Source organism: Rousettus aegyptiacus, unplaced genomic scaffold, assembly GCF_014176215.1.
Source record: "Rousettus aegyptiacus isolate mRouAeg1 unplaced genomic scaffold, mRouAeg1.p scaffold_m13_p_7, whole genome shotgun sequence".
NCBI classification, from domain to species: domain Eukaryota; kingdom Metazoa; phylum Chordata; class Mammalia; order Chiroptera; family Pteropodidae; genus Rousettus; species Rousettus aegyptiacus.
This window is the reverse complement of record NW_023416310.1, coordinates 90,746,133-90,771,002: the sequence shown is the minus strand read 5'-3', so window position 1 is coordinate 90,771,002 and position 24,870 is coordinate 90,746,133. Positions and strand designations below refer to the sequence as shown.

The 24,870-nt window shown below is 44.9% G+C and overlaps 1 protein-coding gene across 9 annotated transcripts in view; it reads left to right on the top strand.

The window, feature by feature from the left end:
• Positions 1-24,870, top strand: part of ABLIM3 (actin binding LIM protein family member 3) — a 99,773-nt gene that overhangs the window by 31,683 nt on the left and 43,220 nt on the right. For all 9 annotated transcript variants that reach the window (XM_016150342.2, XM_016150340.2, XM_016150338.2 and 6 more), the window contains 5 exons: positions 5,315-5,452; positions 11,224-11,407; positions 13,341-13,453; positions 19,063-19,189; positions 22,993-23,086. In XM_016150342.2, the coding sequence (XP_016005828.1) occupies positions 5,315-5,452; positions 11,224-11,407; positions 13,341-13,453; positions 19,063-19,189; positions 22,993-23,086 (656 nt within the window). The remainder of the gene's footprint in view (positions 1-5,314; positions 5,453-11,223; positions 11,408-13,340; positions 13,454-19,062; positions 19,190-22,992; positions 23,087-24,870) is intronic.

Sequence of the window (24,870 nt, the reverse complement as noted above, 5' to 3'; positions counted from 1 at the left end):
CATGGTCCCTGCCCTCGTGTTGCTCACAATCTAGCGTGTGGATAACCTCCCAGTTCCTTCCTGCTCTAAAAGCCTGGTTCCAGGTATTCACACGATAAACACAGACGGAATGACACGAGATGACACATGTATGACCGTTAGGGGTTACCAAAAGCAGCTCTCACAGTCTCCCTATCAGAGTTTTAAGAAAATAGATTACTCATTTATTCTAAGTAAACACACACAACAAACATGTCCACCTAGAAACAGCAGATGTGCCCAAAATACACCACGCCGGGGTAACATAAATCATAGCCTCTCATTCCCACAACAGGAAACACCCAATTCACACATTTCTCTGCAGGATATATCAAAAGCATGTCAGCCACCCACCTCTGTAGCCCACAGAACACCATAAACAGAGAGAGCTCAGAGATAGGGGAAGAAAGAAGAGGTCGCTTAAGGTGGTGAGTGGGCGGCAGCCAAGGGTTATTTTCCTTGACAATCCACAAGGAGGAAAAACCAAAAAACCTTTGCCCAAGCTGGACTGGTCCAAAAATGGATCTGACAATGTTTGAACTAAGCTCAGTGGCAAGTGAAAGAATTCCTACGTTGCACTGGAGGTGGCGATGCGTGGCTTCAGAGATGCTTTAACTTAATAACCACTTATATTTATTAAGCCCAAGTTAGATGCTAAGCACTTTTATATAATTTAAGTCACTTAATATTTACAAATGACCTGAGTCATTCCCACTCTAGAGATGCTCAAACTGAGACAGGTGCCACACACTTAACTTGCTCAAGGTCACACAGCCAGCAGGCGCCAGGGGTGAGACACAAACCCAGCCCTCCTGGCTCAGGGTCCACACTATTGCCCTCTGTGCCTGAGCTTCTTGCCCCTCCCACTGTGGGGTCCTATATCTCTGTGCTCTTTCCACAGAAAACGGGATCCCTGTCATGGGCCCTGATTCAACCCCTAAATCAAATGCAAGGCCCCTATTGGTAACTACCAGATACTCTTCCATACAGACCCCACCCTAACCTTTCAGGCAGATGGCTTTCTACCTGCGAGATGCCTGGATCTCCTCATTGTTGTTTAGCAAATCCCTGTGAACACACTCAGAGTACTTTGGGCTCTAATGAAGCAGTGGGGAAGCTGACTTGTGACAGCTGCTGCACTCGCTTGCCTTCCTGGGCCCCGGGCTGTTGCAAGCTCATTGCTGAGTTGGTTGATTCTCTGCTTGATGTTTCACTGTTCAACCAGAAGCCCCACTGTGTTTATAACACTTCCAGCCAATTATTCACAGTTGTTATACTATCTCCAAGTTAGTTTTGTCACTCTTTTAATTATACCCCAGCATAACATAGGTGCTTCTACCTTTTAAAGACTATTTTATAGACGAGTCTATTAGATTGTGGGAACATTATTATCTACAAGGTCAAGTGACCCTAAGCAGAAGAAAAAAAATACTGTGTAGGCACCACATCAGTAAAGAGAACGTAACTTAGGTCATGTTATGACAGAGGAAGCTTGCCATTATCTGCTTTTAAAAGCGACTAATAAATCTAATAACACACAACACAGTCCAGTTTAAAAGTGAGACCAGGAAAGAAGAGAGTGTGGAAGGAGAGACAGAATCACAGAAAAGGACTCACAGAGCCTTTTTATTTGGAGATTGTTTTATAAATCGGTGTGCCCAAGCTCCTCAGGGAATAAAGAGGGACTTGAGGCCAGAAGAAGTTAGATGATTCATCCAAGACTATAAAACTAGGTAACAGCAGAGAGAGACTTGGAGCCTAGGTTACCCCAGCACCGTCTACCAGAGAGAAACACAGAAGATGAAGAACGGTGAGGGAGAACAGTCAGGCGGAGGACCTGGGAGCGGAATTCTTCATCCTTCCGCCTGCCCGCCCCCCCCCCCCCCCCCGGCCCCCTGCTTCAACTCACCAGGAGGCCGGTCAACCCACCCCTCCCCTTCCAATATGCTACTGTGCTCCAACCATTTTAAATTATCTCTGTAGTATTTGGAAAGAGCTTCACTTGCAAATTAATTATCGAATTAAGATGTATTTGCTTTTAGAATGCTAAAGATTTGATATGTGTACAAAAGAGGACTTAATGTTTCAGACCCTTAATTTTTAATCTCACGCATTGACCAGCTGATTTTCAGTCTTAAAAAATTATACTGACAGCCATTGCCAATTGATTTTCTTGCTTTTATTCCTGGATAGATTAAGATTGTTCAGTCTTGCAGTGCCTGAAAATTTATGAGATTTTTTTTTTAAATCACTTTATTTCACTGCTCAGAATTTTTGGTTTCCAGATCAAATTCAGAATGGGTGAATTGTGTGTAATTGGTTCCTATTGCAAATTAATTTTTAAGTATATCTTCAAAACTTCAGAGATAAAAAAATAATAATTTAAGTCTAAACTGGTATTTCTGAATCGACTTGTATGTGTTATTTTTATATAAATAGGAGTCGAACAGATTTAATTTATTTTCCCTCATTCTCAATGCCTTGTGTTTCATTTGTAAAACTTTAAGGTTTCAGTGTCCAATATGGCAGCCACTAGCCATATATGACCATTTAAATGTAAATATATATCAATTAAAATTAAATAAAATTTAAAATTAAGTACCTCAGTCATACTAGCCATATTTCAAGTCCCCAATGGCCACATGTGGCTAGTGATTATTATATTGTAAAGCGTAGGTATAGAATATTTCCATAAGTCAGAAAGTTCTATTGGATTGTACTGCTTAAAGACTAGTAACTAGGAATGTCTCTCTTGGGTGCCCTTTATTGGCCAAGTAACATTAAGCAGAAGCCAGAGACTCCCTGAATGAATTTTAGAAATATATCGCATGATCCAGGTGTCTAAACTTTTTAACTTCATAGATTATTTCACAAGAGCAGAGATAATGTCCTTGGAGGCTATGGCTGCTCTCAAATGTTGCTCTCAAGGACAGCCAGTTCTGAACACATGAGGCAGTTCAAAAATTCATGTGTAAGTCAATTTAGAATGCAAAAGACATTTGCCCATAAGACAAATGTTATAACTCATGTGACTGAACATTAGTACTTTCTGAGATAAAAATTAGAATAATAGCCAGTAGAAAATCAACAATAAAAGTTGAGTGTTTCAGAAGGTTGTAGATCGATGGGAGGAAATGACTCTCTATACACAACTCTACGTACACAGAATAAGATTAAATTGCTGAATTAGCCAAAGACACAGAATCTGATTGGAAATGAAGTAGCTTCCAGAGTAGGAGCAGATGTGACATATCCCAGCATAGCTTTCCTTGACCCCCAGAGTTCCTGTTGGTACTATCTGGATAGGAAAGGTATTCACGCATCCGAAAGCTCAAATGTTGCTACACCGTTGCCTTTTTTTTTTTTTTTTTTAAATAATCAGCAATATGGAAGAACTCACACCAGGATGCATTCATTTCTGCTTATGGGACTATCTACAAACATTAGACATTTGTGGATTTCTGGCCACAGTCAGCACCACCAAAGCAGTACCTTCATCCTGAGACAAGCGACAAAGCCAGGGCCGGGGGCCCCAACAGTAAATGGTCCCAGAAAGCCCATTTTCCTAATCCATCCCCTCACTCTGATTTATGCCTTTTTATCTGAGTGGTTCAAAGACTGAGTTTTGACCGAAAACCATGATCAGGAATTCATTTCCCTAGAAAGTCAAATCAGGAAAAAATCTAATTGATCTTAGAAGTTGGTTCTTGAGCAATAAGGCAGGTTCTAGAGGGACTTTTGTATACCTTTGAGAGTGATAATCACTGACGGTGATGATTATACTATTTGTTCTTATTTTATGTTCAGACTTACAGCTTTGTTGTCCTCAGCAGTAGCAGTAGATCACTGCACTGCTCATATAAACAGAATCTATATTTTTCTCACAAGTTGCAGGGAGAGGAGAGAATGAAATATTTTCCAGGGACATTGAGCAGGAACCAGAAAAAGAAGAAAATAAGACAGGACTAAAGAGAATGTGGATATTCTGTGGAGAGCATGTGATGGTCATGACATCAGCGAATATTTGTGGATCACTTAACGCACTTTTTGAAATGCTTTATATGTATCAATCTATTTAATTCATGATTTAGTTAACTAATTTATCTTTGATCTTAAATTTAAGACAGGAAAAAAAAAGAGTTAAATAAGGGGCATGAACTTTATGAGAGAAAGATTGTGAGAATGTATTCTCCCTCCTTAGATAGCAAAGTTGTCAGAAGCAGCAGTCTCAGGGCTAAGGAAGTAGCTCTTTGTCCTATAGCACACATATGATTCAGCACCCCTGTAAGTGGATGATAATCTGAAGTCCTACTGTTCCTTGTCTTTAAAAAGAGGGGGGTAGATAAAATCAGTTACAGAGGTCATCTTTGAGAATATGAAGAAAGCTATAGGGTAATGTACAAATGACAAATTTTATATTTAATTAGAGAGACGTATTAGATCCCAGATGTATCAGTCAAGATATGCTGCAGTAACAAAAAACCGTAGAGGCTATGACAACAAAAAATTCTTCCTTGCTCATGATAGATATTCATTATGGGTTAGATTTCTCTATGATTCCTTAACCAGGGATCCAAGCTGATGCATCTTGCATACCATATGGGGTATTACTGGATGCTGGGCTATGGGAAAGGCAACATGGCAAATCATGTACTGGCTCCTCGGGCTTCCAATTGGAAGTGACACACAATTTCCATTTATATTTCATTGCCAAGCAATTCGCCATCTGAAATCCTTCATGTGCCTAAACAAAGGTTCAAATTTCAGCGAACAGACATAACTACTATGACACTAGGTCAAGAACCCCTGAATTAGGTGATCTCTAAGTTCCTTTGCAGTTCAAGGTTCTTGCAAGTCCAGAATAACTTATAATGTGCTTATTCAAAGTTTAGCCAGTAAGCCTACCTGTCTAAATGAGAGATACCAATTCCCCCTAATCAGATGGTCATCTTTATAGCCAAGATAATAACGAACCTTCTCCTAATAGGGTATGAGCAGAAGTTTCTGTGCTATTGCTTTAACTTTGAGTGAGCTTTGAGAACTGAGTGATTCTCTCCATGGTGCCAGTAGAGCTTCCTATAAGAGAGAAGACTTGGTTCCTCACTGGCAGAGTTATATCAGCATCTTACACAGAGCTTGATATATTCAGCCTGGTAATGTATTGAAAGTACTTTGCCAATCATTTTCATCTTTTCTGCTTTTTCTTCCCATTGAGATTATTATAATAATGTCTTATGGCAGACTTCTTAAAGAATGAGGGCTTTCTACATGGTGATCTCTTTGTTTCTTTCTACAGTTCCTTATCAGCAGAATCCTTACAATCCCCGGGGCAGCTCCAATGTCATCCAGTGCTACCGATGTGGAGACACCTGCAAAGGGGAGGTGGTTCGAGTCCACAATAACCACTTCCACATCAGATGCTTCACCTGTCAAGGTAGGAGGCCCAGTTTCCCAACTTGGCCATGCTCTCACCCCAGGACATGCCACGGGACAGGCAGAACAAACACAGGCTATTGAGATACTTAGAAAGGCCTAAAGAGACTTCCCTTGAGTCTGTTACGAGAACTCTCCCTTGAGGAGTGTGAAGAGGGAAGGAAGAGGGAGGGAAGTGCTGAGGTATGGGGGATAGAGGGAGCCTGGCGACCCCGGGGTGGTAGTACTGGCCCAGAAGGAAAAAGGTAGCCCCACGAGCTTAACTTACACCTCTGAAAGACTCCTGCCTTGTGCCTTTACATCAGTTGGAGAGTGAGTGAAAGAGCTGTCCTGGCTAAAACTCAGCGTGGCTCTGAGATGAGCACACCTAGTCTATGACAGTGTGACAGTCCTCAAAGGTTAAGTTAAACAAAGGAGAAAGTACATCTGGACTTCAGTAAAGTTTGTAATGTGGGAGCATATGGATGGATGCTGGGTTGTCTCCAATTGTTACAGCTTACCCATGGCTAAGTTCTAGAACCCTGGTCTCAGCTGAGCTAAGAGTTCCTGAAGAAGACTGCTAGCAGCAGGAAGGAAGAGGGACTCAGCCGAAAGAATCCGAGAGCTCTCTAGCCCCAGTGGGGCAACCAGTGCCCCTGACCAACTCCTCTCCAGCCCCACTTCCTGAACTCATCTTTCAGGCTTCCTGTTCCACGAGCAGCCATTCTGATGTCAGGTTGCCCTATGGGTTCAGAAAATGTTTGACTCGAAACCTGTAACTTCCAACTGTTGGGTTTAGATTTGTCCTCATGAAGTTTGATGAGCACTTTTTATTTGCTTTTCCCTGTGGCTGCCATTCACAAACTTATGGCCAGGTCTTCCCCAAGCCCAATTATGTTGCAGGTCCTTAAATCCGGCCTTATCTGAAATGCTTCCAACTAATATCATCATCTTAGGATCTTCATCCTTGATCCAGTCTGGTTTGTCACTGTCATTCTTAGAGCATAACACCCAGACAAGACCACAGTTCTCAAGGTCTGCCAAACACAGCAAGGAATTGCATTTCTGTTAATGTGACTGATACCGAATGGGCTTCCTAAGGAGCCATTTCACACCATTGACCGACATTGAATTTAAGGTCAATCGAAACCCCCAGATCTATTCATTTTAGTAACTGCTTCCAACCTCAGCCTCATGTATCTGAGATTGACTTGCCCTGCCATTGCAAAAAATCCTGGATTTCTTTCCTCAGGATCTAACTGAACTCTGCACTGAGCAAATAAATTACATATTCCCTAATTTGTTTATGGAAGAATATATGGGATATATTTTAATTGATGTGATTTAAATTTTATACTGAGAATTTGCAAACCCCTTTAATGCAAGTTGACCTGCAAGAGTATCTTTGTGATTCTTACATCCCCAGAAACCGAGGTAGGGCAAAGGCTGAAGATAATAAAATTATTATTAGGAGGTTTGAATAATGACTCTGCAATTATAGTCGTAAGAGAGTATATTTGTTACTTTTGCTTATACCAAAATTTAATAGTTGAAAACAACAATCTGAATTGGCTGGGCAGTTCTTCCAGTCTGAGCTGGCTCTGTTTACCTCTTCCTGCCTCCTCCTGATGATGCGGTGGGTCGGCTGGCTGTGTGATAGGCAGGCTGTTGACCTGAGTGGCTCCACATGGCTTCTCATCCTCCAGCAGGCTGCTTGGACTCATTTGCACGATGGTCTCAGAATTCACGTGCAACAAGAGAGCAAGCTTCAATAAACAAGACCTTTTCAAGTTTTGTTTTGTGTCATACTTGTTAATGTTCCACTGGCAAGAAGAAGTCAAACGGGCAACCCAGATTCAAGGCGATGGAGAAATAAACTTAATCTTTTGTGGGAGGATCTTCAGCACCAGATTTCAAGGGTATGAATGCAGAGAAAGGAAGACTTTGACCATTTTGACAGTCTATCACAGGGAGGTTGCAGAATCTTTTTTAATGAAGATTTTAGGGAAAAAAGACTGTTCTTTTCAATGTCAACCTGCTTAGAGATGAAACAAATGAGAGGATTTTGTTTCCAGGGATTAGTTACCCTAAATAGCCTTGTCATTTGAAAAATCTAAAATCTCTTATGAATTTCTTTTACAACTCTTTGAACATGCACTACTGTGCTGACATTAAAGGAAGAACTCTGAAGAGTAACAAAAATAAAAGCGGAAATCCAGCTGTGAGTGCCAATGCCAGTTTTAATCCTGATGGTTTATGCTGAACCTTGAAGACCTTGACCTTTTACCTTGATAGCTACACAGATCATGAGAGCAAGAGGCAAAGCCTGGAGCCTGGTCAAAGTAAGAATCTAATAGGAGGCCTCTGAGTAAAGCTGATTCCCCCTACACACACATGCGTGCACGTACGCGTGTGCACGCACACACACACACACACACACACAATTCTTACTCTCAACGTATAGATGGATGGCTCTGGAGAAGGAGACAGCACCGAAACGTGTTTGTACCAACTTTGGCACTGCCTAAAAGAGAATAAAACTTGTATCAAAACGTCTGTCCATAATCCACCGTATATTGTTTGTGGATACATCACAAGTAATAAAACTATAAAGCAAGGGAATGAAAAACACACAGTTTGGGACACAGTAGGAGGGGGATGCTTTAGGGAGACGTGGACAGGCTTCCCAGGTGCTGGTAATGTTCTGTTTTGTAAGCTTAGCAGCAGATACCTGGGAGTGTATTCTTTAAACTGTACATACATATTTTATACATTTTCTGTATGCATAATATATTTCACAAGTTAAATATTTAAAATAATGAGCTAGATCACCCTCAGGGACCCTTCTAACTCTTTGATTTTGAAATTTCATAGAACTCAGTCTTATTTGAAAAGTTGAAAATCAACAGAATAATATGGTAGAATCTCGATCTCTCAGATCTGGATGTATCCTCAGTTACCACCTAGCCCCCTTATTTTACAAATGAGGCAACAGAGCCCCAGAGAGGTGAGGCAACTTTTCCAAAGTCCCAGAGCACCTGAGTGACAGAGGAACATGGACAAAGCTCCAGCAACCCCCAAAACAGTACATTTTCCACTGAAACATGCCAGGGCTGTGTGCAAGTCCTACTAGCATTATATTTACAGTGAACATTCCTTCTGGATATTTTCAAAGCAGTTCTAACTTTTCATATTATGTCCTATTGTCAAACCATATGATCTGTTTTTCTTTTAAATTAGTTGACTATATTTTTGATTCACAGAATAATGACTGCCCCATGTGTTGATTTCACATCCGTTCACCACTGCAGACCCTCCCCATAGCCTTGCCTATTATTTGAATTTCGGGCTCTGCTGAGCGTCAGATACATCTGTCTTGGGTCCAGCTTGACTTCCATCTCTGTGCTCCCCACTGTATTTCCAAGAGCCCCTGAGATTCTTATCAACCTTAACATCCTTTCTACCAAGAACTTCCTCCTTCAACTCCTTGGGGGAAAAGGAGGAACTGATTGTTCCGAGTTTTCTTGTGGCCTCCTGGTTTTCTCCACTGAGAAAGGTGGCTCTGGGGGTGGAGTTGGCAGGGGAAACAAAGGAGAAAAAAGAAGGGAAAAAACAGGAACTGTTTCCAATGAGGTCGGAGGCCGTGACCTAACTAATTCCACAGCCATGAAGTCAATCGATCCGCCACCTGCACACCCCAGAACAGCCTGTACTCTGGCCTCGCCTGCCCTCCAGACCCAGCATTGTTTGATGTGATGAATTTTCATGAAGCCTGATGGAAGAAGAGCCCTTCCCCACCTCCACCACTACTTCCACCCATTCGCCCTGCCTCTCCACAGGGCTGGTCTCCAGGGGCCTCCAGCTCTACCTCACACTGAGTTTAAAATGCTTGGCATATGGTAAGCCCCGAAGGAAGCTCTTCTTCTCCAAGATTCACAGGGAACACTGTCAGAAGAAGAGCTCAGTGCATTTTATGTACAAGTGAACAGAGGTCCCAGACGAAAGAAGGCCGTGTTTGTTGTCAGCCAGACAACGAATTAGTGGCAGTGATGCGGCTAGAGCCCGTGTGATCTGACCGCCAGGCCACTACGTCTCCCGCGGTGCTGCACTGGTACCCCTGTTGCTGCGACATCTGGGACCACCCTCACTCTCACTCGCCTTGACCCATCAGCCTGCCTCTGGCCTGCAAAGTGAACAAACACTTGCAACATATTTCTGGCATTCACCTGGAAGTCCCTCCTATTTTTAACCTGGCTGCTTTTGCAGAACAACTTTGGTTGTTCAAGATGAGGTGGTATTTACTGGGGTGATGTCACCCAGTGCAGGCTAGGTCCTCACACCTACAGGCTTGGAAACTGTCTCATTGGTTTCCCCACCATTGGTCACGCTTGAGAGAGCTAACATGTGCTAACAAAATCCTCAGGAAACCAATGTAGAAAACCAGAGTGCCTGTTTATTAATGTAAACAAGAGGTGCAACTCTCCATTGGACTTGTTCATGTTGCCCTGACCAGCTATTTCTCTCCCAAAGGCAATTTATGTAGAAAGTCAAACTATCAGACAGTGGCTTGGTGAATGCAGACGCAGAGCAGAACAAGGGAGCTGGTCAGAGGGTCTGAATGGTCTCTCCAGTGGCCTGCCTTTGATTGCTGACCTGCCCCCTTCTGGCTGGCCCATCCTTTAGCTGGATCAGTACACAGTTCTGGTGGCCCTGAGAGCCATTCTTTCTCTTGGAAGAAACATCGCCTTTCTCTGCTCTGCTCATTATGTGTTGATTTCGTAACTTCACTCTCAGAGGGAAACCTCATTTCCCACATTTCTATGTCCTCTGGGGGAGGATAGTCTCACACGACTCAGTTGTTCACACACCTATAATTATATCTACCTGCTCTTCTATCATCTGTCTTTAAGCTAGATTTGGGCCCTCCTCCAACTAGCCTGTCAATATTTTCCTGTATCATGCCTTCCACTCCCTAAAAACATCACTTCTACCCCAGGCAATCCCCACATAAATATCATTTACAACTTCCGGCCTCTATGCTTAAGCTTATCCTGTTCCTTCAAAGTTCAACTAAAGTGCTCCTTGTCCAAGAAGCCTCCGTGATCCTTCCCTTGCCGACAGTTCCCCTTTTTGTGCCCTACTCACAGCACTTGCTGCCTGTCACCCATGATGTATGTTCTTCTCTCTGCATACATTATTAGCTCTTCGTAGTTTGGGGATTGTGTTTTATCATTCATACCCGGGAACAGACGCACCCTTTATAGCTATGATGAGGGCAGATGTAATCTTCAAGTCATCCATCCCATTATCATCCTAAATTGTCTCCAGTTTGGGATTCGGGGCACATGGTCCCCACACTGGTCCTCACCTAGCCCAGAGTCATGCATGTAGGAAGTGCCCAGGAAATTTTTCACTGAATGATTCTTTTATCAGATTCATGATACTACCAGTTATGTGGTATTACATGAGCCGCAATGAGCATGGCCTTCAACTTTTCATTCACATATTGAGAGGACTGTACATTAGTGGTCTCAGTCAGTGTGCACCAGAACCAGCTGAGGAGTGTGTTAAAATGCAGATGCCTGGGCCCCAGCCCCAAGGAGTCTACTTCAAACCCAGGCATCTGCCCACCAGTTGATTCTGATGCAAGTGGTCTTCAGGCCATACTGTAAAGAATATTGGCCCCAAAGGCCCATGAGGCTGATGTGCCACCATTCTCTGGCACGTGAATGACCAAGTCAGATACCAGCCTTTAACTCAGTCTGTCCTTGTTTCCCTCCTTCTTTCCCCAAGTGTGCGGCTGTGGCCTGGCCCAGTCAGGTTTCTTCTTCAAGAACCAGGAGTACATCTGCACCCAGGACTACCAGCAACTCTATGGCACCCGCTGTGATAGCTGCCGGGACTTCATCACAGGCGAGGTCATCTCTGCCCTAGGCCGGACCTACCACCCCAAGTGCTTCGTGTGCAGCTTGTGCAGGTAAGCCGGTGGCCAGCAGAGGCCAGGACCCTCCGCCTGAGCCCCCAGAGAAGGGAGGAAATGGCCTTTAGGGGGCATATCTGGGGCTTTACAGGGCTTTATGCTGGACACTTGAATCCTAGAATCTCAGGGGTAGAGGAATCTGACGGGCCAGTAGTTTCCAAAATGTTTAGCAGCTGAACCCTTTCTGTCAAATGTAATGCAATGTAAAACACTAGTTTGTCCTATGATGAAAGCATAGTAAGGATCTGAGCCCCGACACTCAGCCTCCCATTCCCCATCGAAAGGCCCAAAAGAACCACTGAGTACCCTGGCCTCTCAGGACTCAGTTTAGAAACCATACAACTGGTCCAGACTCTCACACATCAGCCACACATGCTACAGGGATATATGTTTATAACCTTCCTCCATGACCCTGGCAAGTGACACCACCTCTATAAGCCACAGCTTCTTCATCAGTAAAATGGGCATTAAAACCATTTCAACCTCATTGTGTTTTTCATGAAGATCAGTAAGATGATGCACACAAAGACCTTAGCTCAGTGACTGGTACATTATTGCATCTGCTTTCATTATTCTTGTCATTATCATAATGATAATCATCCAGCCTCTCAGGACATCTGATAAGTGATGAAAAGCTCACCCTTTCCTTCCTCCCCACCCCCGCATCCCAATCACTTATTAACTTAGCAAATGTACATTAAGTTTCCACTATATGCCAAGCACCACATTAAGGAGATAAAAAATAAACAAAACCTCAGCCTTGCCCACAAATACGTTAAAATTTAATGGACCACTCTGATTAAGTCAGAAGAAAAGTATGATTGGAATATATATATATATATATATATATATATATATATACATACACACACACATACATATATATATACACATATATATATGCATTTTTAAATTGGAAAAGGAATTTATAGATTAATTATTCTCCCCATAGAATAACCACCTGTTAATTGCCAGTTAGAGAAACTAACCAATTAAAGTTTCTGATTGAGACCAATGGTATAGTGTGTAAAAAGTGGAATTCATTCATTCATCCATCTCTTAAAACCTGAGCTCTGTGTCCTGGAATCCCAGACCCATTGGAGGTTACCACAGTTGGGTCCATATGGTATCAGATTTTGTTAAGCCCCATAGATATGCAGTGCCTCCTCAAGGTCGTTTCATGTCCTTTAACCATGAGTCAGTGCCAGAACCATCACAGGAACACAGCTCCCTGGCTCTTGCCATAGACTCCCTTCATTATCCCGTGTTGCTAACACAAGGGCAGTGGAAGCCTATATCAAGGGTTATGCTCACAGTCTGTATCGCATGTATCCCAAACTTCCTGTGCAAGAGAAACTGCACGACGAGATCAACAATGTGAGGATTATGGATATAGTTTGTATTTAGTTAGGGAGGAAGGCCGGCCATGTACAAGCTTGAGACATCTGAGCTGTAGAACTCAAACTGCACAGATGCAGAAGAGAAGAGGAAGAGATTATTTGTGGACTTCTAAACTTCCTGGACAGTGACAGAAATTTTGGAAAATTTGGGAGTTGAATGAGTTCTTGGCACACACAGATAGATCAAGTTGGGGTTGAGAAAGTCCTTCTATGAAAGAGGAACAACTCAAGGAGGAGTTGCTAACCTCTTCATTCTACAGATGAGAAATGTAAGTTCAACTAAGTGTCATGCTTTTCCCAGTGTTAAATTCATGTAAAAAGCCCAGTAGGCCTCCAGTTCTAGTCCCGGACCTAAGTGAGTGGTTTAGTAAACCTGGCCCTGTGAATGGTGCTTGAATTTCTCTGGCGTTCTAGAAGGCATGCTGTGTGGGTTACCAAAGAGCTTTGAGCACAGGTGTTGTCAGGTCACCAGTAGACATGGAATCCCTTCGGAGAAGAGGTATTGAATTTCTCCCTCATCCCCCTTTCAGGAAGCCTTTCCCCATTGGAGACAAGGTGACCTTCAGCGGGAAGGAATGTGTGTGTCAGACGTGCTCCCAGTCCATGACCAGCAGTAAGCCCATCAAGATCCGTGGACCAAGCCGTGAGTCCTCCCCACCAGCACCTCCCTGTCCACAGGCACTACCTCCCGGGGCTCCCCTGTCTTCGCTCTGTTAATGGCTCCTGCAGGCCTGCAGGGAAGTGGGGGAGGTTCCCACCCTGGAGGACTCCTGAATCATGACCCAGTTGGCATACGGCCCAGATTCACAAGCTTCCCTAAGTACAAATGCAGGGAGAGCAGCTGCCCGACTATAAACAGCAATGGCCTGTGCCATTGGGCGGGCCTTTTCTGGGATGAGCTGAGCTCCTCATCTTATCTCCCTTCTCGAGCCATGCTCCCAGGGGGGCACCCCAACAGAGCTGATCAAGTATTTTGCAGCCAGTGGTTCTCGATTTTTACAAGCTCCACTAAAAAAGAATACTCAGACATGTCCCACAGAAGAGACAATATGGGAGCAAACCACAAGGGCTATACCACTATCTCTTATAGTGTGTTCCGTGGACCACTGCATCAGCTTCATGGCAGAACTGGTAAAGAGGCAGATCTCTGGGCTCGCTTTGGACTTCTAGGAACGGAACCTAGAAATGTCATTCTTAATAAGGTTCCTGGACGATTCATTCACTGCTCCTTAGATTGAGGATCACTATCTAGGGATAAGGGGGACCTCTGCCATGCTATTGTAAATGTTATGCTTTATCACTAAAGTATAGATTCAGAGGAAAACAAAGGATCAAGAGTGTACCTTGGAATGCTCATTCTAATTTGTGAAATGTCCATTCCACTCGAGTGTGTGTGGCAGGAAGATGTCTAAATCACTGTTTTCGGACATCCCTGTCAGGCTGCTGACGGCATGTGCCCGCACACACATGGACCTGGCTCCCTGAATCTCAGTAAGCCATGCTAGTCTCCAGTGTTCTTTCATGATATGTGACGCTTGTCAACAGAATCAATGAAAACCATTAGCCTCCTTTGCTGTATCACAGTGCCGGTGCCGGTGGCCGTCAGCCATGGCACCAGCAGAGTCAGCATGCTGGGACTGCATCCTCCTGAGGTGGGTGGGCATGGAACCACAAGTAAGCAGCATTTGACTCCCAGGGGCCCCATTAGAATCCAGCCAGTGTGGTGAGCTGGGAAGAAAGACCATGGGAAGGCTCCCTCCCTCTCCCTTCCTCCCTTTTTGATGAGTCAAATCTGCGTGCAGAGTATATAGAGTCCTTCCTTCAGTGTCCTTGGTGATGCTCAAGAACGGTTTGCTGCTCTGAGCAGGTTTCCATCTCAGGGTGGCTGAGCACACCCACTGTTATCTTTCATAACTCCTTGAAAGCATCATGCAGAATGACAGCAAGTTTGGGATGCTAGGATACAGGACCATAGCCCTGTGACTGATGCTGCTGAGGTACTCAGAGACCAGCGGGACCATGCATAAGGCAGTAGAGATTGGGAAACTGGGAATCAAGAGTCTGCGACCTTCTGTTTGATGCAAAGCAGTTCTGTAGCTTTCCTAAGGCTCAGTTTACCCAGCTTTGTAGGAAGCAAATGTATTAGTATACAGGATTCAGACTAACATAATTATAGTGTGTAAAATGCTCTCTAGATACACGGTGAGGAATGCTGTTGACATTAAGGGTTAATCTAGAAAGCACATCGAAGGAGAACTGAGAATAAGATTCCTGAATCTATTGTTATTTCTCTTAGCTTGTGTTGTGTGTAACTGTGTGCATCAGATCTCAGACAGGTGGCAGATTCCTCAGCTGAGTGTGGGAGTCTTGCATGTGAGTGTGTCCTTGAGGAGGGAATATTCAGTGACTTCACCATAATTCTGCAAATCAGGAGGTAGAAGAAGATGAGAAAGAATGAATAATGAGAAGCAAGTGAGTACTTGGGCAGTACATGTGAGGAGTATTCAGGATTATGACTCATCTTATTACTCATGAAGCAAAGACATCAGTCTGTGGATCCACAGAGCATATGTTTCATAGAAATGTTTTCTCCCCAAAGGGGGGGTCACTGTCCATGCTGCAAGTGACTAGAGGGGGTATTGGAAGGTCTACTGAGTTCCCAAAGGATAGAGGGAACCAAAACCAAGTTTTAGAGAGTGCTAAGATGAAGAACATATCATGGAAAAGGAAAAATAAGAGGAAAAAATGTGTATTTTTGATCTAGAGGACTGTAAAATCTCACCCCTGGAGAGTAAATATAGATTTTCTGGAAAAGCAGGATCAAGTATGTACTCAAAAGAGATCAAGAAGACTACTTGGGAACTGTTAAGAGAAAAGAATTGTGTTACTTTCCACAAGAAGAAGAAATGTTTCCTCACAAACTTCACTGAGAAGAATCAGCAGCAGTAGCAGCATCACCATCACATAGCCATCTTTATCTATCACGACCATCACCATCATCACTACAATAACTGCCAACACTGTCACCACCACCATCACCATTGCTAACGTTAATCGACATTAACTATTACGCTTGCCAGGCATTGCACAGACCTCACTGAGAAGAATCAGCAGCGGTAACAGTATCACCATCACCACCATCACTACCAATACCACCACCATCACCATCATCACCACCATCACCATCATCACCACCATCACCATCACCACTGCTAACACTGACTGACTGTTACTACTGTCAGGCAATACACCAAATTTTCTATATATATATAATATCTCATTTAATCATTACAACTCTATGAGGGAGATCAGAGAAATTGTTTTACAGATGAGAAAACTGAGCTTTAAAGAAAATAAATGACTTGCCCAGAGTCACACAGATAGTAAGTAAGGAACTAGGATGCGAGTCCAGGAAGTCTGGCCCTAGAGTCTGTCTATTCCATTAACACACTACACCAAAGACGTGATTTGCTAATTGGGAAGGGGGCTGTCTTCCTGGATTAGTTGCCTAAAACAAGATGGGGAGCTTGCTGTGACTCACAACCCCATTTCTGCTGATCTAGGTGGAGTGAATGACGTAGTCGAAAAAACTGAAAATAGCCGTCTGGGGTCATTAAAGACCTCAGTCGACTGGGGGGTTTGGGAGGAACAGGCGGTGGCATCATACTTTCTGCCAGCTGAAGGCTGTAAGTTTGGAATGTTGCGGGACATATGAGGAAGGGGCAGCTGGCTCTGCAGAAACCAACTCGGGACAGGGCGTGGTGTTCCTGACCTCGCTTATGACACGAGACTCACGGGCTCCTGGATGGGGTGCCCGAGGCTCCACTGGTGACCAAGAGCAAAAGGAGGAAGAAGAGGGAGAAAAAGGTCCTAATAAAAATGAGGCCAGGACAACATGAAAAGAAAAACCACGTGGAGAAGGCATCCCCGAGTTCTCAGGAGAGGTCAGCAGGCCTTCCCACAACAAGGATATTGCTTCTGGCCTCAGATCAGATTTTGGAAAATTCAGAGAATATGGGTTAAAAACATGAGAATGCGAAATATTATGACAACCACTTTTTGGGCACATATGTGCCAAGCACTGTGCTAAGTCCTTGCAGACCTGATTTCAATTCATCTTCACACCAGTGTTATAAGGAAGAGATTCAGATGAGGGGGCTGGGGCCTAATCATACAACTAGCAAATGGGGGAGCCCAGAATCTCCCCTCGGCTAGCCTCTCGCCCCTCACTCTAAGCTCTTAGCCCAACCTCTAACCACTATACTGTACTGCCTCTTAAATTTTAACTCAAGGTGTTAACTCATTCCAGATAGGTCATCACAACTTAGAGAGATGGGACTTGTTACTAGAACGTGGCCATGAAAGAATGCAGCTCTTCAAATATGTTTTATTGGAGCAGTAGAGAATTGTGTCGTTGGCCAATGACATCCTGATCTCCATGGAATCCACAAGCGAATTTGGTCAGTGCATGACCATTTCAATCAAGGAAAAGTGAAGTGTAAGAAATGCAAGAGAAGAGAGAAACTGTAGCTGTCTTTAAATATTTGAAGGCAATGTCATGTGGGAAAAGAGGTAGATTATTCTTGGTTGCATAAAATAGGGGGCATCACAAGGAGTTGGTATCAGCTCCATATAGAGATGGTCAGGCAGTCTTGCCTATCCAAAGGCAAAGTGGGCTTCTTCAAAAGAGGTGAGCTGCCCACCCCTGGAGGTGACTAAGTGGAGGATGGTGCCTATCTGTCAAGAATGCTATAGATTCCTGCATTGGGTGGGACTATGGGGAGGCCCACAGAGACACAAGTGCAGTTTTTTATATGACCTAGAAAGTTAGACCAGACACCTGAACCCTCTGCCAAGCATGAGCAAATCACTTCAGACTCCTATCTGTCTGTAAAAGGGTAGGGTGTCAGAACCTCTCTTAAGAAGCATGTGATTACTAGGACAGGGGGAACAGGTAGACTTATCCTAGGAGAAAAGGAAGAAAAAGAAATAAACCCCAAAACTATTTTCTCAGCCCCCCATTTGAAGGCCTGGGGCTTGAAAAATTTTGCACTCAAGACCTTCTCAGGCTCTAAAAGATATTAGAAAGACTAAGTAGCCAGAGGCACATACTGTGGGAACTCCCTTCCAGAACACTTCATCAGGGCTCAGACCCTCCCCACAGCCTGCAGGGGCACACCCCCATTCCTAGACATGCGGACTGCTCCCCCAGGACTGGCTCCCAGCTGGATGTGAGGGCTTCCAGCCAGGCTCTCCCATTGTGACATGCAGTCTCTTTCTCCCCGCTGCTCCGAAGTGTGTGTTTGTCTTGTGTCACCAAGAGGGAGGCTTGTCCTCTGGTAAACTTTGCTCCATGACCCTTTCCTCCTCCAGAGTGGGGCATCCGGTCGGCTGGGTCTCAATTCCCAGCATCTCCCAAGTACCTTGGACTCTGGCTCCATTTCCTGCCTCTCCTCAGAAGTTGACTGAGCCACATGCAGCTGCCAGGACCCACACATTCTGTGGCTCCAGTACATGTTCCAGGGTGATGGGGACGGAGAGCGAGGTCACCTTTCTGGTTTGGGACAGTCTCATAGGACTCTTTAATCTTACCGCTCGGGGATGCAAATGTTTTGTACAGAAGCACATTGTGGAGCGGGCAGGCGTGGTAAATTCTGCACTCTGCTTAGGTACCATAAGGCCTGCCCATTCATACTCATTCAGCAAATATGCTTTGAGTAGATTCAACCACAAAACATAGACGTGGTCCTGGCCATTGAGCTTCCAGCCTAAGGGTAAGAAAAAAATAGATACTAAGCATATCCCCTGGAGTAGTGCTTCTCAAACCTTACTGTGAGCCAAGATCTTGATAAAGCCCAGGGGGCCTGGGCGGAGCCTGTGGTGCTGACACGGTAGGTCCCCAGGTCATGGAGAGCAGCATCAGTTTACTTAGCTGCTTGAGGGCAGGCCGGGAGCTGTGTGGGGTCTGCTTTGGATGAAGAGTGGTCAAGCGGACAAAGGGAATTTTCTGAAGGAACCCTAGGGGGTTTCTCTTTCTTTCTCTCTCATGCCAAGACACCTTGCTGAGAGGCCAAGGCTCCGGCGGCCTTCTCTCACATCTGGTGGAGCTCTAGACAGGTGCTAGCGCCAAGGTGGGAGCAGTTGTGAGAAACTGGTGTTCACAGCGGGGTGTCCTTGACTTGGGCATGAGATGGTGGCAGTGGTCAAGGGGCCCAGGATGCTTTGCTCAGCAGTGTCCTCTTGTCTTTGCAGACTGTGCTGGGTGCAAGGAGGAGATCAAGCACGGCCAGTCTCTCCTGGCGCTGGATAAGCAGTGGCACGTTAGCTGCTTCAAATGCCAGACCTGCAGCGTCATCCTCACTGGAGAGTACATCAGCAAGTGGGTCTCTCCCCCTCGCCACCCTAGCTTCCCGGGCCTCTACATCCTCCCAAGCTACCTGCTCTGGCCCTCGCCTGAATGTCCGTCCAGTAGCGTCTCCTGCCATTTCCATCCAACTACCACACTTCAGCCACAAACAGCATCTCCCCTGCCCTTGGGCCCTCCTGCCGTGTTTCCTTTGCCTGAGATGCTTTTCTTCCTTTTTCACATGCTCCTTTTCTTCCCCCTGGTCTCGGGTCCCATGCCGTCTTCTCAGAGGGGGGCCTCAAACCGTTTCTTCCCACCTCCATTCCCCCAATACTGGCCCTCATAGTGCTCTGTTTGTTTCCTTTATCCAACCTGACATCATTTGCAGTTACATATTTATCCATGTTAACTTTTAAATAATAATACTAGCTACCATTTATTTTTTATTATGTACAAGGAACGTACTAACTGCCGTATATAGATTATCTCATTAAACCCTATAACTACCCCCATGAAGTATTTATCCCCATTTTAAAAGCTGTGGAAACTGAGGCTCAGGGGAGTAAATAACTTGATAATATTTAATGTCTGTCTTCGCCAGGGTGGGGACTTTGTTTTATTCACTGCTGCCTTTAGCACAGTGCCCGACCCATAGTAAATAATATAGTCATTGAATGAATCTAATGGAGATGAGAGGAGATGATGGTGGGCACACAAAGTTCTCAGGAGCGAGGGCCCAGCCCCCAGTGACCTGCACACTGCAGTACTAGACAAGCTCCCTCACCATCAGGCCTAGTGATCGCATGTGTATACTCAAGTACCTAAAAGAAATTACAGCCACAAACCCTCACAGCTTTGATACTTTATGACGCCAGACACTTCCTAGGTACCATTCTCCAGCCCAATGCTAAGGCATAGTAACCATGTAACGTACAACATACATCGTTTCTGCTGTCAGGGAAGTTATAGTCTAATAAGGAAGATAAGTTATATACATAATTATGACATTAGGGAATATGTGATAGGGAGTTCAAGAGAAGTTTTATTCTTTAAGACCTTTTTTGATCACAAGTGACAGCATCACCATGAATCCAACTCAAACTCACTTAAAAGCGAAAATGGGAGGTTACTGACTCATAGATTGGGAAGCCCAGGGGCATGCTGTCTTCGGGCATGGCCTAATCCAGAAGCTTGAAGATGTCATCAGCACTTCAGAAGTGTCTCTGTCCCTCTCTCTCAGCTCTGCATTCCTCTTTGTTGAACGTATTCTCAAGCAGGCCCGACCTGAATGGTGACCACCAGCAACTCCAGGCTTTATTTCTACCAGCTGAGCAAGCCCAGCAGAGAGAGGCCTCTTACCCAAGAACTCCCCCAAAAGTCCCACAGCTGCCTCGGACTTGGCCACCCTGGGGTCATACTCCCATTCTTGATCAATTGCTGGCCAAAAGGATGTAACCCCTAGAGCCAGAGAGCCACCCTGTGTGGCTCACGGTAACTGCGAGTCAGGAGGGGCGGCTCCTGAAGGAAACACAGGCGAGGTATCATTACTGGCAGAAGGGGAGATGGATGCAGGCCAGACAGCATGGGTCTGTGTCTGAGGTCCAAGTGAAGGGCTAGGAATATTCAGGGAAAGGAGGGATCGCTTCTAACTAGCAGGAAGTGGAATCTGGAATCTGTGAGTTCTTCAAGGAAGATGGTGATATTTGAGCTGGACCTTCATAAGAGGGAATGGGGGAAGATTTGAAAATGCAAAGAAGGAAAATCTAGGCAGAATGCCCAGCCTCAGCAAGGGCAGGAAGGTATCGGACAAGTCCATCCTGTTTGTGGGAGTTCAGGCATGTGCACAGGTGCAGCAGGGTCCAAGGCTGAAGAGGTGAACTGAGGTCACACCACTGAGAGCTTTGCGTGTCATGTTAGTAGGATTTTGGCATCCCACTCTGTGCCTGCCAAGTAAGGTGTGCCCTTAGTGATTCACCACCAGGAGTCCTTGACTCTGGAAGCCTAAGCCTAAATTCTCCGGGAGAGTAAGGGTTTGCTCAGAGCTCCTCTCGAGGTGGGCTCTCCAGCTGTCTGCCAACAGAGTGACAAGTGCCTATAGGAACTGGCTCTGGGCATCGATGCCAAAGTTACAAGCCCAGCTTGCATGGTGTTGGAATGAGACTTAATTACTTTGAGTCTCAGTTTCCTCATTTATAAAAATGGAGATAAGATGAGCTACCTCACAGGGTTATGTAAAGACTCGGAGATCTGTGCTTCATACCTAATAAATACTTAGTAAATTTTACTTTTACCATCTGCTTCTTTTTAGAATCATGTATATTACAAATTCCCCCAAAGCCTACCAACCTATGGGTCCAAAAGAGGTGGTGATGGGATTTATACCCAAACTTTGGTGGCTCATTGTCCCTACCTCCTGACAAATGACTTTATCCCACAGCAGAGTCATCCTCCCATACCTACAGAGTGTGGAAGGGTTGGACAGGGTAAGAGGCTTATCTCAAGGGCCCACAGACTTGCTGGACAGTGGTCCTCACTTCTGCCTCACCTTCTGGAAAATATTGACTGCCCTGCTGCCCAAGGTTGGCTCCTAGCAATCTAACATGGCGGCAACTTGGAAATGGAACAATGACATGCCTGTCCCTTAGGCTTTCTATGTGTGAGTCAGTTCTGTTATCCCCAAAGTGGGGGAAATGTTCCTCTCTCCTCACAGATGTCATCAGCACTTCAAAGAGATGTTATCAGATCTAGTCTTTAAACTAGGCCAGACCCAGAGCTGGGCTGAGCTCTCTGATGCCCCCAACTAGCTCCACATTGGTGCTAAAGATCCTCCTTGGAGACCTGTGTCAGAGAGCATGGGGATCCGTCTGGCTGGCATTTACCGAGTGGTCACTACAGGTCAGCACTGTGCTGAGCTCTAGGACTCACTGGAGCCATATCCTTTAACGCCAAGAAACCAGACCACCCGGGTGTGAATCCACCTCTAGGTCAACCGAGCTGAGTTTTCTCACCCACACAATGGGGGAACTGATAAGTCCGAACTCTCAGGGCTGCCATAAAGCCTAAATGAAATAATCTATGTAAAACACTATCAGTGGGCCTACCACACACCAAGCAATAAATGTGAGTGGCTATCAGTAGTAGGGGGTAGTATAATAATAATTAACAATAATCTTATTACTGCCTGATAACTTAATAAGTGCTGGGCAAAAAAAAGAGAGCACAAAGGTAGTCAGAGAAAGTTCTTATTATCTATTGATCCAGGAGCACAGTCAGATGATTCTTTCACTACAGGTGAAATTTTTAATTAGAAGAGGAGCCCTCTTAAAAGATATGTAAAAAATTGATCACATCGATTGCCTCCTGGTTTTCCTGGAAGAGAAACTGGGAGGGGCTGAGAGGAGGGTGAAGACTTTATCCTTTAAGCCTTTGTTTGTGCCAAGTGCAGATATGACCAGTGCTAAATAAGATAACTCTTAATAAGTTTTTTAAAATAATTTTTAAAAAGAGCCCTCTAGGGTAAAGGGAAGAGAGTGGGTCTGGAGAACCTGTGGGGAGGAGGAAGCAAGAGAATGGGGAAGAGAGAGCTGGCAGCAGCAGACCAATGGTTTCCAGGCCTGCTCAGGGAGTTTGCCAAGATGCAGATTCCCAGGCCTCCCTCCCAGAGATTCTTTAATTCCAGAGATCTAAGGGGTGTCTGGGGAGTTTGCATTTTTAACGAGCTCCCCCTGTGCTTCTAATTTTGGCCTAGTCCGCACTGGCTGCAGGTACTGGAACCTCCACATGACGCCCCCGCAGACCCCCCAACTTCCTCTTCCTGTGTGGATTTCCTCTTGCAGGGATGGTGTTCCGTACTGCGAGTCTGACTACCACTCCCAGTTTGGCATTAAATGCGAGACCTGTGACCGATACATCAGCGGCAGGGTATTGGAGGTGAGTGGGTACAAATAACCAATTAACCAGGAAGGTGTTTGAGTTGGATGGCCTGTGATTCCAAAAAGTCATCACTGAAGGTAGAGAAAAGTCACCCCACCTCCCTTTGTCCATAGCCTCCACCTCCCCAACTTCCTCTGCTCCAGCTTAGCTTGCTACTTGACCTTGAGCAGATAACCCAAAATGAAAAGCTGGACAAAATTATTCCTGGTTCAAAAATACTGTAATGGAAATATCAGTTACTTCTCTGGAATCAGACCTAGAGAGATTACTGGGAAATAACAATTTTGATTTTTCTTCCTAACCCTGCTGGAGGATGGAAGCCGTTTTTTATTTTTTAAACATTTGGTAAATGTGCTGATTTAAGAACCAGCTTGTCTAGCAGCCTGCTCCCTAAGCCCTTCTCTGGCTAGTCCGTCGCCATGGCAACAGCTCTCCTCCACCTCTGATGCATAGCTCGCTCTGCCAGTGAGAGACAACCTGCAGCACCCTTCCTGATCCCCTGTCTGCTGGCCTTCCTGGCCTTCCTTCCCACACCTGTGGGCCCAGGAAGCCATCTGTGCTTTGGGACCACCCACCTTGAACGGTTAAAAACAGTAAAGAGTTTGGTGTAAAGGAAAAACAATAGCCTAAGAGCAGGAACAATTGGGCTCTAATATTTACTCAACTGCTAACTCATGCTCAGATTTGGGGTGAGTATCTTTGCCTGTCTAGGCCTCACTTTTCCCATTTGGCAGTGGTTGGGAAACGGCAGACGACATCAGCTCTTATGAACAGAATCATTCATTCTCACGAATCTGGCCAGTCGGTTGTGGTTATCTGGAGTCAGTACTGTGTTGAGAAGGATTCTGCAACTACATCCGAGTTCAGCAGGAGAGAGTGTGGCAACCAGGAAAGGACTCTCTGAGGGATGCGTTGAAACTGAAGATGAAAAGGAAAAGCTAGAGGAAGAATGAGCTTGACCCATTCATGGAATAGAGAAAGGGCCAATGGGGCTGAATTATATAAATGGGGACGGGAGGAAGATGAAGTATATCATATAGAGCATATCACAGAGGGCTTTACAGGAGTTTGGATTTTATAGTAAGTGCAACGAGAAGCCATTAAAGAGTTTTAAACCAAGGAGCAACATGATAAGATTTTATTTTTCAAAGATTGTAGGGAGTGAGAGAAAATAAAATAAATGTGCAGCATTGATAAATTATTAAGCATTTGCAGGGAACAGTAGAGTGCAACCCAGATGATAAGGCATGAAACAGGAGCACAGGTAGGGTACTGGGCCCAGGTTACTGAGGCCCGAATAACAGGATGAGGAGTTTATAATTCACCGGGCAAAGGGGGGTTGTAGAAAGACATAGCAGAAGAGACCTGCTTAGAGATGCACTTTAGAGAGGATAACACGGTGATCTGGAATTATCTGATGTACACAAGCTAAGTTTGGAGGAAAGAAACTGGAAGTAGAAGACCAGCAAGGAGGCCATGACCCCACAGGAAGGACTCAAGGGGTACAGTTGCAGTGGAAATGACAACCACCATATCTCCATGATTATGGAAGTAGAATTCCAATAGCTTTGCAACTTTGGGGCAACTCGTAGACATGAAGATTCAAAGATAAGGAAGAGGCCAGTAGTTACACCACAGTGTCAAGCCTGGGTGAGAGGAAGTCTGGTGTTGACACCTGCAGAACTGGGGATGGCAGGGAAAGATGTTCTGAGCAGAAACACAGTGAGTTCCGTTTAGGACAGGTTGTGATTGAAATTCCAGGATGGTTTCAAGAGGGCTGT